At 47.7% G+C, this 14,055-nt stretch overlaps 1 protein-coding gene across 21 annotated transcripts; it reads left to right on the top strand.

Annotated features, from left to right (window-relative positions):
* The first annotated feature begins 4,103 nt into the window (after positions 1-4,103).
* On the top strand, positions 4,104-12,372 carry LOC123078340 (zinc finger protein VAR3, chloroplastic). 21 transcript variants are annotated; one of them, XR_006437355.1, is made up of 6 exons: positions 4,800-5,842; positions 5,912-7,827; positions 7,932-8,094; positions 8,736-10,505; positions 11,661-11,734; positions 11,932-12,372. XR_006437355.1 is itself a non-coding variant. In XM_044500815.1 (5 exons), the coding sequence occupies exons 2-5, from the start codon at positions 5,930-5,932 to the stop codon at positions 11,934-11,936; spliced, it is 345 nt and encodes a 114-aa protein (XP_044356750.1). In that variant the 5' UTR covers positions 4,152-4,733; positions 5,912-5,929; the 3' UTR covers positions 11,937-12,372. The 21 variants fall into 21 exon arrangements, 4 of the variants coding, with proteins under 4 accessions (XP_044356747.1, XP_044356750.1, XP_044356749.1 ...); XR_006437352.1 differs by having other exon boundaries at positions 4,801-5,842; positions 7,947-8,094; XR_006437353.1 differs by having other exon boundaries at positions 4,805-5,842; positions 5,912-8,094; positions 8,736-8,815; positions 9,932-10,505.
* The last annotated feature ends 1,683 nt before the right edge of the window (positions 12,373-14,055 follow it).

Here is a 14,055-nt window from a genome sequence, read left to right as displayed (position 1 = left end):
TTAAGCAACGCCGAGGACGGCTTTGTTTTCAAGAAGGGGAGGATGATGAGGACATGACTACCTTGGATACGACCAAAAATATTGCATACATGCATATTTGTCAGGTGATTTCTAGTGCAAACTATTCAATAATCTATTTATGTTATCCAGAACAAAAATACTTCACACACTTTTGTGTTTTGTCTAATTGCAGGTGTATGGGACATTTGTACAATCCACATATGAAGATAAGGCAAAAGGAGAAGTTTAGGTTCTGTTCAAAAAGTCCTCTCATGTCACTTTTGGGCCAAGAGAAGATAGAGTCCAAGTCTCTCACGTTCTGGATTCAGATTCGGACTGCACAGACATACCTGACTCAAAACGCCAACAACTTTTTCATACGGGCTCCGAATTGGGTGATTCTTTTTTTTGTTGGAAACTAGATTTCGTGCTCTTTCCAACCCAATTGGATTCACCTTTAAATTCGTCCGGAGCATTGAGTTATGGTCGAAACAATCTGACGTTGCACCAGAATCCGAGTCAAACTACAAGTCCAAAGGTGTTGCATCACCTCCACTTGGGCCCATGAGCCTTGTACGACCTAGGGTTGGTTTTAGGCTGCCTTGGGACGTCCTCCCACCTCCTTGGCCGCCACCCCTTGCTCCTATATAAGTAGATCCATCTAGTAGCTTTTTCCTTGGAATTTGTTTAGTTAAAAGTTAGCCATTGCAACTTCGTGTACTTCGTTTGTGTCCAACGACCAGACCAAGACCGCTTACGGATTCCCACCACTATCAATACTTCATATATATTCGCAATATTCAGATTGCATTATCATATTCTTGCTCGTTCTTCGATTGCTTGCAGGAATAGACCTTCGTGGTCAGGCTGATCGTGCTTCCGGCATCGTCAGTAACCTCAGGAGATTGGTTTAGCGATTGATAAGGCGCAACGTCGTGCACGTTTGTAGTCGGATCGTCAAAGTCGTCTCCACCAAATCGATAGTTATCATCTCATCGAAAGATCGGGACACCTTTGCCTCTATCACATCTCTATTCCCCCTCTCTCCCACTCCCTCCGTGGTGACCCGGACAAGCCCTCCTGGCACCGCCGTTACCATGCCCTCGCCTGGATCCTGCAAGAATTGAGCCGCCTCTGCCTTCCGCACCTCAGATCCATGCTCGCCGCTCCAATCCGAGCCCTCTACCTCCCTGGTGACTCTGCCTCCACGCCGGTATGCCGGGCGCCCGCGCCACAAACCCGCGCAACCCCTGCAGCTACCTCCCATGCTGCCTCCCCTCCACGCCCGACCCTGACTCAGCTCCCCCAGCCGCCTTCCCTCCCGATGTCGGCCTCCCCTAACCGCCTTCCCTCCCGACGCCGACCTTCCCTAGCCGCCTTCGCCGTCGACAGACACGACGGGAGGGACGCCCCACTGCCGCCCTTCCCGACCTCATCAAGCCGGCTTGCTTCCTCTCTATTCCCCTAACTCTCTCTAGTTCTGGGCAATCCGCGTCGCCGACCTCGCTCCTCGCCGGCCAAGGTCATGGCTGCCAGCACGGGCGCAGCTAGGGCCTCCCGACGGGCGCCGCAAGCACGAGCACGGTTAGGGCTCGGCCGATCGTCGACCAGCAAGGGCGGTGAGCGGCATGCAGTGCGTCGACGTTCTTGTCCATGTTGAGAGGAAGAAAAGGAAGAGGGGGAAATAAAATGTGTGGCTGACAGGTGGGACCCCATCCACCTCGGCGGGTCAACACATTGACTAGGATTAGTCTTCACCAGGTCAACCCGACGGACAGGTCCCACCTGTCAGTTCCGCTGTTAGACGCGGCTCAGTTTTGAATTAGTGCAATTTGTTACTCATTCGCTGTGGAGGTGGTAATCTTCTGTTATTTTTGGAAAAAGAGGTAGTTTTAGAGTACCCTAGCCACAAATGTGATGATTTTGAGCAATTTACTTCCCAAAGAGGTACCACCCATGCCCTACCCGTGAAAAAATGAGTTTCAATGGGAAATAAAAGCTTTACTAATTTCAGCAGTGAAAGCTTCTAGTGACACTTTCATTGGTTGTCTTGACAAAAACTTTCAAACAGGAAATCACGAGTTTGTAGTCAGGAATTTAAAACTTTCAACTTTGACAAACGAAGAGAGCTTTCAAGTACAAAGCCTAGAACCTTAAGCTCAAGCATCGCGATTTTCAACTTTGAAATTACAACTTCCGAACTGAGAAATCGTTTTCAAATTATATAATACCAACACTTAACTTGTACGATGATATCAACTTTCAGCACAAAACTATGTAGCCATGAATACAGAAATAAAACAATTCCTACAGAGGTTGGATTTGGAGAATAACTTGAAACTTGGGGAGTCTTAGCTTGAAATTTTTTATGAAGGCTTGCTGAAATTTTCGTTGCTATGAAATTTTTTATATCAAAATTTTAGCCTAAATTCAGTCGAAATTCAAATTTTGGTCAAAATTATTTAAAATATTAGTAATTTCACGTAAAATAACTTTCAAAATCTGTTGAGGCTTGAGCCAATATATTTATGTTTATAAAATGTTAAACCTCGATATTGCACTACAATACTTCGCCCACATCAGACACCTTTCTGGTAGTCACTGTATTTTTTTATGTTATTGCACTACACTATCTGTTTCATCTAAGGGAATACACGTACAATAAACTTTTATAAACTCAACCAACTAGCTAGTTGTGCTGTAAAAATGTGTGCACGTCTATTTATCAGATTCAAATAGTGAATGCGTTTTGGACGTGGAGTTTCCACTCCCGTCTCAAATGCACCCTCGTGAACACTAAAATTGAAAAAAAAAACATTCTGGATTTTTTCGGTAACAACCACTGTTGAATATTCTACTTACGTGGAAAAATACACAAAGAAAAAACATATTTAATGCTCTAGGCAAGAGAAAACAAAATCAATACTCCAAAAAAACTATTTTTAAAAGCGTGTTGGAGTGCTGATTTTGTTATTTTTGAGAAGAACTCCACGAACATGGTTTCACGACTAAAATATGCACGACGGAAACTAAGCAATGTTTGTAGCAAAAAAAAAAGATTTTTTAATTTGTTTAATGGTACTATTTCTGAAGGAGCATTTGAGCCCGGGATTAGAAGTGCACTTTCGATGTGTTTCTTTGTTTGCCACACTCCGGATTGAAATAGTACTAGATTACAGTTACCAGACAGGCCCCACACCTTTCTCCCCAATCTCGTGTAACCCTTGCCGTTCAGGCCTAAATATGTTTATGAAGTTAAATCTCAGATTGTGCACAATACTCTCATATATACACCCTCCTGAAGATCTACAATTTTTTTTTTGCATTCCTTCATACGTACTATACTATTTATTTCAGATAAGAATCTAAATACTTATGAGTGAAGACTAAACTTTTAATAGCTTGACCAACTACGAAGGTTGGCCCTTCTCGGCCTGTTGCGGAGCGTGTGATATTTGTATTCTCCGACTCTGTTCGGTCGGAATTGAGCCGTTCTACAGGTCTTCTCTGACGTTCGCTTCTTCAGGGCGTCAATTTGCTACACAGAACACGGTCGTCGACGTCTTCTGCTTTACATCTGCGACTTCTCGAACGCTGCTTTCACAAGCTCTTGGGTTTAAAAAGGTTTGTTCCATTGAGACGGAGATTTAGAGGTTACCACAAGTTTTGCTCACGGTGCACCTTGGGTGGATGCAGATGGAAGAAAGACTTCGGCACCCCAAAATTTGGATGTTTGTTTTAATTTTCGTAAGAGTGTTTTTGAAAGTGCTTGTACTATTTAATATAAGTCCTTCGTCCATTTCGCAAACGAAGGAAAACTAAGTAGCACAAAAGAATAAAACTATGGAAAGAGAAGACGAGAGATTGCGTGATGAAGCTGGAGACCGGAGGAGGCGGGAACTCCCCGCTCACACAGCACAGTGATCTCTAGCTTGCAGAGCATGGAAAGGCCCATCAATCGTGGGGATTCCCCAGTTGCTGCAAGAAATAAAGGGGGGGTAGACAGTTAGGGAGCGGAGCGCGCACACTCACTCAGCCTGCCCTGCATCTGCATGTAAGTGGAGGTGGAGGTGGAGCAAGAAGAAACAATAATGCATCCACCTTTCCGTCCGGCTTTACTTGGGCCCCAACTAACTGGCCTAAGCTAGCCAGCTCTACTCCACTCCTCCCCTCTCCGGCCTCTCCTCCTGGTGCAGCACCAAACCGTATATAAAAGACCGCTCCACCTCCCATCTCCAAACCAACCCGACCATCCAACACAAGACAAGCTAAGCTGCCTCTCATCACCTTCTCCTTGGGTTAGATTGATAGCTAGACTAGACACACGCTACATTGACTGGTCTGATAGATAGATAGATAGATAGAAAGATACAAGGATCCATTAATTTCTGATTATTAATAGAGATGGAGAAGGTGATGATGAGCAGGAAGTCGGGTGACTGGAGTTGCAGGTCGTGCCAGTACCTCAACTTCTGCAAACGGGACGCTTGCCAGCGGTGCGACGAGGCTAAGCTGGGCGCCGAGCGGCCGGACTACGCGGCCATGGGCGGCAGCTGGGAAGTCAAGCCCGGCGATTGGTACTGCGGCTGCTGCGGCGTCAACGACTACGCCAATCGCGCCAGCTGCTTCAAGTGCAGCGCCGCAAAGACAGACTCCGCCGCCGTAGCGCACAACTGGGGGTTCAACGCCGCCGGCCAGGCCGGCTGGAAGGCCGGCGACTGGATCTGCCCCAGGTTCGTCGTCTGCCTCGGCTCCTATCTCTACTTTTAATGAAGCAGTGGGTGAATAGTCTTCACGGTTTTTTTCGCTGGTTTTTTCGTCACCTACCCCACCCCACCGGTTTAGTTTCGCGTCATCCTCACACACAACAAAAAAATTTGAACGAATCAGAACTTTCCTTTCTGACGCAAGTTATTAAGAAATGTCTTCATGTGAAAGAATCAATCACGATCAATCTCTAAAGACCAAATCTAAATTAATTAACCTTACCTTAAATTGCTCGATCACATTAATTAGGAAACAAATCTCTACTCTTAATGTCTGAGTTGGTGAATAACATCCACGGTTTATTTTCGCTGATTTTTTTTTGTCCCCGTCTCACCATCTCCCTCATTTTAAATTTTTTCTCCTTCGCAACTAAAACCGAATCGCGTCCGATCCTCTTTTCATTTATTCGTGCTTACTTTGGTAGGTGTCGATTGAATTCAATCATGTAAATATTTGGTAATTAAGAATTCAAAAATAATATCATATACATGGGACCAGCTTCCAAACAAATCACCTACCTTTTCATTTATTTTTTTCACCGATCCCCTTCCATACTTAGCTCCTTCGAACACGCACTAGACGCGCTTATCTTTTCTCCTGAGCATAAGTCGTTCGTTCGTCATCCTCAAAAAAAGACCAAACGTGAAAACCTACGCAGGACCTCCCTCCCGGCTCCCGTGATCCCTAGCTAGCCCGCGCTCATCCCCTTCTACACCAGCAGCCGCCGCCCCCGCCCCGCACCCCTTGCCCTCCCTCCCTACCTTTTCCCAGCCGAGCGCCCCATCCACCTAACACAAAGGGCAACGCCGCGGCTGGGCAGTCCAGGAGGCGAGCGAGGCAGCGAGCAAAGTTTTTCATGGATCGATCGATACATGTGTGATTGCGTTTGCCTCTTCCTCAGCTGGCTGATCGAGCCTCCTCTACGTGCCCTCCCTCGGCCCCTCGGCAGCTCGTCGCCGCAGGCAGGTATCCACACGTGATGCCTATGCGCTGCACGCCATTCCTCTCTGCAGGTGCCGCCATGGCCGTGTCATGGAGCTCGCCGCCGCGCCTTCCAACGACGCCCTGCGTCCAGGTCATCCAGATCCTGATTTGGGCGTTTGTTTTTTTGCCCTTGTTTCTGATTTGGGCGATTTTTTTCCAGGCATGGCGAGGGCGCTAGATGGCAGGAACGGCCGCATCAAGGAGGCAGCTAGGGACGGTGGCTCCAGGGCTCTACACGCCGTTGCCAGCCACGGGAGGATGCCGGTGTGTGTTTACCTGCTCGAGAAGCATGTTCAACGAAAATGTCAACGAACCTTTGGCCATAGCTTCTTCCTCTTCTCACAACAAGTGAGTTCTCTCTCCACTAGCATATGTGCTATCAGTAATCACCGCTCTAGAATTCTGAATATATTTCTATATGATATCCAGCCGGTAATCGTGCAGGCTTTTGTCTAAAGTTTTTTCTTTTGCAATTTGCAATGTACAAAGTTTGAATATTACAGAAACTGCTGGCATCTAATTTTCCATCATATTATATTTTACGCATAAGTTTTGTATCTCCTTTCTATTGAGTAAATGGTGAATAGATCCTTTTTGTGAATTAAACATAATTCAGAGATGATAATGACTATGTAGCTTGCATTGCATGTATGGTGGTGTATCTATTGAGCTGGAGAATATTTTAGAATTCATTCACTTGCAGCGATGGCAATGACCAACACAGTTTTTTCGTTTTCTGTTTTGTTCCTACGTTCTGGTTGGTACCGGTGTAGATTTTCTTCCTCAATAAAATACATAGAAGTAGATCGGATTGGTCACAAATATCTTACTACTTCAGCAGCAGTTATGTTTTTCCAACTGAAATCATTTTCCTTGCTAGGCGCTAGCTATACCTGACAACAGGTAAGAGACGTGTTGTTGGCAACTCACCCTTAGTTACAGTTGAGGTACTTGCACAAAAGACGCGTGAAAATGTTTGATTTTAACATTGTTTTACCGTATGCTTTGATTTCATCGGGAAAGAGGAGAAGACGAGAGGAAGAGAGTCCCTAGGGGTAAGTATCGCCGAGCACAACAGGTTGAAACAAAAATACTGAGATGGTGTTGAGAACAGAAAATAGGAGAAATAGTCCAATGTTTTACACAAAATGTTGTGACACATGCACATGACATAGATATTTTAATCAATATCTCATTTAATGAACTAATCAAGAAAGACAAAAAAATAGATTGACTCATGATGAAAAATATGTTCGGCTTGATTTGTACTATCAATTTTTGTCGCAACACAGTCATAAGTCGCATGTGACGTTCACATTGTGAATTGAAATGATGTTTTGATTAGTGTCTTAGTTTGTTGTTTCATGGTAGCACGGGCATTCACCTGTGTTAGTTTTTCATCTTGAATGGAAGTAACTTTGTTTTCTAATTGATTGAGCATATGAATTTATGAAGTATTGGTTGTGTATGCTAATTCTGACGGATGGAATCCTTTGCTTTATAGCATCATGCACTAATATCTCTACCCCTAATGTCTAAGTTGGTAGAATAGTCTTCACGAATTTTTTTCGTCCCACCATTTTGGTCCGGTTTTTTCGTTGGTTTTTTGTCCCCACCCCACCCCACGCAAGCACCCCAAAAAAAACAACCCGCACAAACACCGATCCTATCGATCCCCTGGAGGACATGCAGCCACCGTCGTGTGATCTTCCTCACACAGACGCACGAGATCGCCGCCGCCGACCTCACAGAGAAGACGCCGCCGAATCTTGTACACGTACGAGATCGCCAGATCCCTAGAACGCCGCTGATCTATTCACTACATCGACGGAAACCAAGCGCTACACTAGAAACCAGGCCGATCCCAGAGCGAGAAGAAGAAGGAGAAGAGGGTCTCCATGGCTCATCAGGCGTCGGCGGGCAGCGATGACACGCGGCTGCGAAGGTGTTCGTGGATGGCCTGGCGTGGAAGATGAGCAAGGAGGGTGTGCACGACCAGTTCGAGCTCTTCGGCGAGATCCTCGAGGCCGTCGTCATCGCCAACAAGGGCACCGACATATCCAAGGCCGCGGATTCGTGAGTACCCACCCAAACAATTCTCTCTTCCCCTCATCATCGATTCATGTTCAGTAGTTAATTCTCTTGTTTAATTCAGCCCCGTTAGTTGATGCTATGCCTAGATGGATGCTTGGCAGGTTACATTTTGGGAGGCGGAGGCGGCCATTAGGGCGTGCTTCGGTCCGTATCGGTGATTGACGACCGGAGGACTAACTGCAACCTCGCCCGCCTCAGGGTCCAGAGGTCCAAGGCCCCACAACCAACTGCCTCTGCATCCATATGCTGGTAATTAATTAATTTGATGCTTTGATTGTTAGTCATTGACCATGACCAAGAATCTATCAATTAATTTGATGCTTTAGTTAACTTGTAATTTGCTAAATTATTATTGGTTAAGCACCGTGTATGTCTTCGTTTGATTGTTAGTCGGTGACCATTACCAAGAAGCTAGCTAGGTGTGCGTGCATGCCACACACATATATCAGTTGTTGCAGTTTAAAATCATCTACCAACTCTCTTTTCAAATAAAAAAATCTGCCAACTTAATTAATCAATCATGTCGGATTGTAGACGCAGTGACCAGACAATGCAAAGTTCCTGTTTAGTTTGACATAGTTAGTAGAAGGTTTAGTGTCAATCTAGATTTGCTATGACTGATTTGAAAACTATACTGGTGTTATAGATTTGCTAGGACTAATTAATCTGTATGCACGGCTAATGCCCTTTTGATGTTTTTCACTGTCGAGATTACGCTTTTAGAAAATGTGTTTGTTTTGTTTTGTGTTAAGCTACAACAAAATATGATTTGATTGCACTCTGGACAATCTTCAAAGAGATGCTAATTCTCCATGATTATTAACTTGACGTCCGAAATTAAGTTTGTCTGTCCTATTGTGGTTTATTTCAGTTGTGTGTGGTAATTGCAGCAATCAAGTTACCAAATCTGAAGCATTTTAGCAAGGCAACGGTACATGTGCTCTTTTGGTGGAAGATGAAGCTTTTGTTGGTAATGTGATGTTTTTTCTGAAGAAGACTGACAACCCTGCATCATGAGATCGCCAAAGTCCAGTCTCGTTTCTACTGGGCAGGCGACAACGATAGATAGAAACACCATATGGTCAGCTGGACGGACATCTGCAAGCCTCGGGAGTAGGAGGGCTTGGGATCATGTGCTTTAAGCACATGAACATCGCCCTACTATCCTGCTTGCTTTGGCGGATTGCCCAAGGGCAAGGTGGCCTCTGGTTAGACATTATCCGAAATAAATACCTTCGTGGACAGCCAACTTGCCTTCTGCCAGAGAACTGGCGGCTCCCAGTTCTGGCAGTCGGTCATCCAGCTGCTCCCGGTGCTTTGCATCGGGACATCCATCTCGGTTGGATCTGGAGCTACGACTCTGTTCTGGTTTGTCCGCTGGGTGGGCGACTCCCCCTTCGCTGTGCGCTCCCCCGACCTCTTCTCCATCGTCGTAGATCCTAGGATCTCGGTTGAGAGGGTCCTTATTGACTTAGGGTGTCTCGCCTTCCGGAGACCATTTGGGCCTCTGGAAACTGCCGACTGGCAGGAGCTGCTTGACTGCATTGCCCTCCACGAGCCACAGGTTGACGCTGGCCCGGATTCTGTTCGGTGGCGCCTAGAGCCGTCGGGACAATTCTCCACCAAGTTCCTCTACTGGGCTATCGCCCCCTCCTCCGCCCCACCTCCCCTCACGGCGGTTTGGCATGTCCGCCTTCCCCTGAAGATCTGAATCTTCATGTGGCAATGGATCCGCGGACGGATTCCGTCTGGCGTAGAGGTCCGCAAGCGCAATGGCCCCGGTACCGGCCTTTACCCGCTTTGTGGCGTCCCTGAAGACTCGAATCACATCTTCTTCACTTGCTTTTCCGCCCAATTTCTTTGGGGCTGTTTTCGTGAGGTGGTTGGTGGCAACTGGTGCCACACCAATTTCCCCGACATGTTCGCTGAACTCCAGGCCTCCTCCCCGCATTCTCGCCACATTAGGTGGTTGGAGATTGGGACTCTTGCTTGGACCCTCTGGACGATCCGCAATAGATTTGTGATCTAGCGCATTCCGCTTCAGCGTGCTACTGACGCTCTCTTCAAACTGTCTGGTTACTTGCAGCTCTGGCAGCCGCTTAGCCGCCCCAGGATCGGGACGCCATCTCTGCCTTCATCGCCGACCTCCGCTCGATGGTCGTCCACTTATCGCCGCCGCTCCCTCCGCCACCTCCCGAGCCGGATTAGGGGTCGGGTCCCTCCCCGGCCCCATTTTGTGTTTATTTTGGGCTTGTTGAGGTGTGCCCTCAGCAAAACCTTTTGTACTCTGTCTTGTGAGACTTGTGTGTGTGTGGTGTGAACCTTCTTGTGTACTGGTGCTATGTGGCGGTTTGCTTTATTTATAAAGCAGGGCGAAAGCCTTTTTCGGTTTAACTCAAAAGACTGACAATTAACCATGGAAAAGTAGTGCATCATGGAAAGTTCACCACTAGAAAAATCAACAGAGTCTACAGCTAAGAGAGATAATTTTAAAATTTCTTGTTACTTACAATTCCTGTATTGGGTTAAGAATGTAGTGCTTACGGTGCATATTGTATATATAGTATTTGGATGATCAGATGGGTCTTCTTCTACATGGTGACTATTAACGCAAAAGGATTGCACTTCTATCTCAACCACTACATTTGGTTACTCAGATTGTAAGTTATTTTGCATATCTGCTGTCATCATACTTTTACTTTCCATTGTGTTGATGTAGAGGTACGAACAAAGCTACAAAGTGATAAGGGCACATAGTCTACTAGATTTGTTACACTCTTCTTGGCAGCCAACGAAATATCTTTATTTGAACCATAATCCGTGCAAAACAGATTTGGAGTATGCATTGTCCCTCTTAATAGCTCACAAACTGGTTTATGGGTACCATATCTTAGCAACACACATCAGACTGAAACGGACATTAGAGTGTTACTCCATCTTTTCGAAAAATACAGTGTGTTGTTGAACCTTGACCGTAAATTTCTCTTTGTTGCAAATCATAAGAAGGTGTTACACAAGTACTATATTATTATCACACTGCAATATTTAGCAAGACTGCATGCTATTTATACAGTATCTTTTCTAACCCTTTTTTATTCCAAGTCAAGTGATTGATGGGAGGGAGGGAGGGAGGGAGGGAGGGAGAGAGAGAGAGAGAGAGAGAGAGAGAGAGAGAGAGAGAGAGACGGACAGAGGTGGCAACCATGGACTGGGGTTGCAGAGAGAGTTGAGAGTTGTTGGACAAAGAGATAGATGTTGAGTGATTTATTATTGATAAAAAAAGTAAACTGAACAAGAAATCTATAGGTATATATTAGCTTGATTAAATCTTCATACTAATTATATAGTGCTTGTGCAGGATGGTTATGAGATGAGAAATATATTTTTGTATTATAGATACCATCCAAATGAAGCTAAAGGCAGCAATCCTGACCGGAAATATCTTAAGCGCATCATGTAGACCTTAATTGTAACATATAATATTGCTCTCTACCTATACATAATCAAGTTACATTGCAGTGGACTTCAATTATTTTCCAATTGTTGCAGGCTATTTTTTCTATATATGTGAAATATGATATACATTATATGCATAATCAGAAGAAAAAAATACATGTGAAATTTGATATGCGTTCTATTCATAGGTGTAATCAAAATAAATAAATTAAAAACCCGTGGCAACGCACGGGCATTCTACTAGTCTACCTAGCTAGCTAATCGGTTATGCTCCACTAGTGCCTAGATTAAAGCTAGCTTTCCAAGGAATGTGCATGCATGAAAAGAAAGAAAATTAACCACGTGTTTTGGCGATGCAGACTGGATTGTACCGTGCAAAACTACGCCAACAGAACCAAATGCTTCCGCTGCAATGCGCCCAAATCATACTATGGTAAGCTCATCTACTGTGAATTCAACCCATCCCACGGCACATTTACACTTCTTCTTGTTTGCGACGAGGGCACATATATTGACACCTTTTCTTTTTGCGATGATGGCACATATTTACACCTGACAGTGACAAACTGGTCTGGTGCTGTATGTGATCTCATCTAATCCAATTCTTTTATTTGTTTACTTCCTTTGCAGGTTAAAAAGACAGGCCTGAAAAGAAAATTAAAAAATGGAAGTATTATTGGTGCAATGAACAATCATGAGTCCTCAAGGATTTTTCCTTTTTTTTTTCTCCTAAAGAAAAACCTTCGCCAACCCGAGGGTTTAGTCATGGAGTCCTGCTACACACGACAATTTATGCACGATGTTTGCACGACGAGACAATCAAGCCGTCCATGCATGCAGCAGACGGCAGCACAGCGTTAGTCATGTGGAAGAGGAGCGGTAAGCCGCCGCTCAGACTCAGAAAAGGGAGATAAGTGGGCACAAGCGTGTACGTGTGCGCGTGTTTTTGGCTGAGGACCAATATCCGATTTTCCTTTTTCAGTAAAAGAAAGAGAAAATTCCAGTTTGGCTTCATTTGTACGTGCACCAACTTTTGAGTGAACTCCTGTGTGTGTGAGATTAATTGTTCCTAATCATTAGACTGTTGCTGCGCATGCAGTTCCATTCGCCGATATCTATACATATATAGATGCCTTGCTTGTGCCTGCTCATTGCTTAGGCCAACACTACCGCGCGACCCCATTTTATCTGGCCCCATCCGTTTGGGGTAAAAAGAATAAATCGGGCGGCTCAGCGCGCGACGGCTCGGACCCATCTTGTCCGTTTTGTGTCCGGGCCGACCCATTTCGAGCGCAAACTTGTGCCTGGTTTGGGTCGCGACGGACGGCAAACGGACGCGCGCTCGTCCGCGTCAGGGCCGCGTGGTAGACGGCCACCTATCTTCCATCTGCCAACATCAATGCGCATGGGCGGGTGGCCCACCTGTCATCCGGTCATCGAACGGTCGCCGTCCTTCTTAAATGGGACCCGTGAACCGGTCGTCGTCCTCGCTTCCCACTCCGGCCCCTCTCTGCCCCCTCGAAAGCCGACACGCCCAAACCCTAGCCACTCCCCGTCCTTGAACTCGCCGGCCGGCCGCAGCCATGGGGCTATGGAACTACGGCCGCAAGGGGAAGCACGACCGCGAGGACGGCTCCTCCTCGGGCCGCCGCCGCGGCTCCGTGAAGAAGGAGGAGCCCGCGTCACCGCCGCGCTCCTCCCGTCGAGCCCCGCGCCGGCCCCCTTCACCATCGCCCCTAGGCCCGCCGGCGAGCGCGACCTGCAGTACCTCAGCGCGGACGTGTGCCGGCGGTACTGGGAGACGAGGACGCCGGTCCTGTGGAGCGACGTCCACCTCCCCAACGGATGGCACCTCTGCGCCGACCGGGTCCCGATCCCGCCGGTGCCGATGGGCGGCCGTGTGCGCCGCGATGAGATCGAGCGCCGCCGCCGCCTCCTCCCCGATGACATGTACGCCCCCGACTCCGTGCTCTGGGACACATGGCTCCAGGACGAGCACGACACGCGCCTCGCGTCCTACTTCGCCGGCACGGTGTCGGGGCCGCCGCGGCCACGTCGAGAGGTGCGCAGCCTCACGCCCACGCCGTCGCCTTCCCCGTCTCCGTCACCACCTCCACCTCCTCGCATGACAGCGGAGGAGGCCCGGCTCATGCAACGTGTCATGGAGGACTCCATGAACACGCACGACGAGCGCCAATGGGACGACTTGGAGGAGGCGCTGGCACTCTCTGCCGCCGGCGACGTCGCCTTCCCCGAGATGGAGATGGTGGCCGTCAAGAAGGAGGAGAGGAGGGAGGAGGCAATGGAGGAGGAGCCGGTGGCCACGTTCCACCCCGGCCTGGTGGGCCAGCAATGGAGCTGGTCGTGCACCGCGCCGGAGATGGCCGACGCCGTGGGGGGCGTGAACTGGTGCCCCACGCCGCCGCGGTCACCGGAGCGGGAGGCCTCGCCACGGGAGGAGGTGGTGCAGGCACCTCCGGCCTTCCAGGCCGCCCCTGTGTACCACGCGCCGCCGTCCCACCTCTGGACGCCGCCGGCCTACGTCGACCTTGTCAGCGACGACGACGACACCGGCGGCCACTGAAGACGGCGAGGGCCATGCCATCGACGGGCGCGGCTGGAGCGCGCGGTGGCGTTTTTTTTAATTTAATTATGGCAAGTGAACTGCTAAACTGGACCGTTTTGTGACCGTGGCCCCCTAACTAAGTTTTATGTTTATTAAACTGCGCTTATTTACTTTTTTTAGTCATTTTA

This window comes from Triticum aestivum, chromosome 3D, assembly GCF_018294505.1.
Source record: "Triticum aestivum cultivar Chinese Spring chromosome 3D, IWGSC CS RefSeq v2.1, whole genome shotgun sequence".
Classification (NCBI taxonomy): domain Eukaryota; kingdom Viridiplantae; phylum Streptophyta; class Magnoliopsida; order Poales; family Poaceae; genus Triticum; species Triticum aestivum.
Note: the sequence above shows the minus strand (reverse complement) of the source record. Positions and strands in the feature narration are given on the sequence as shown.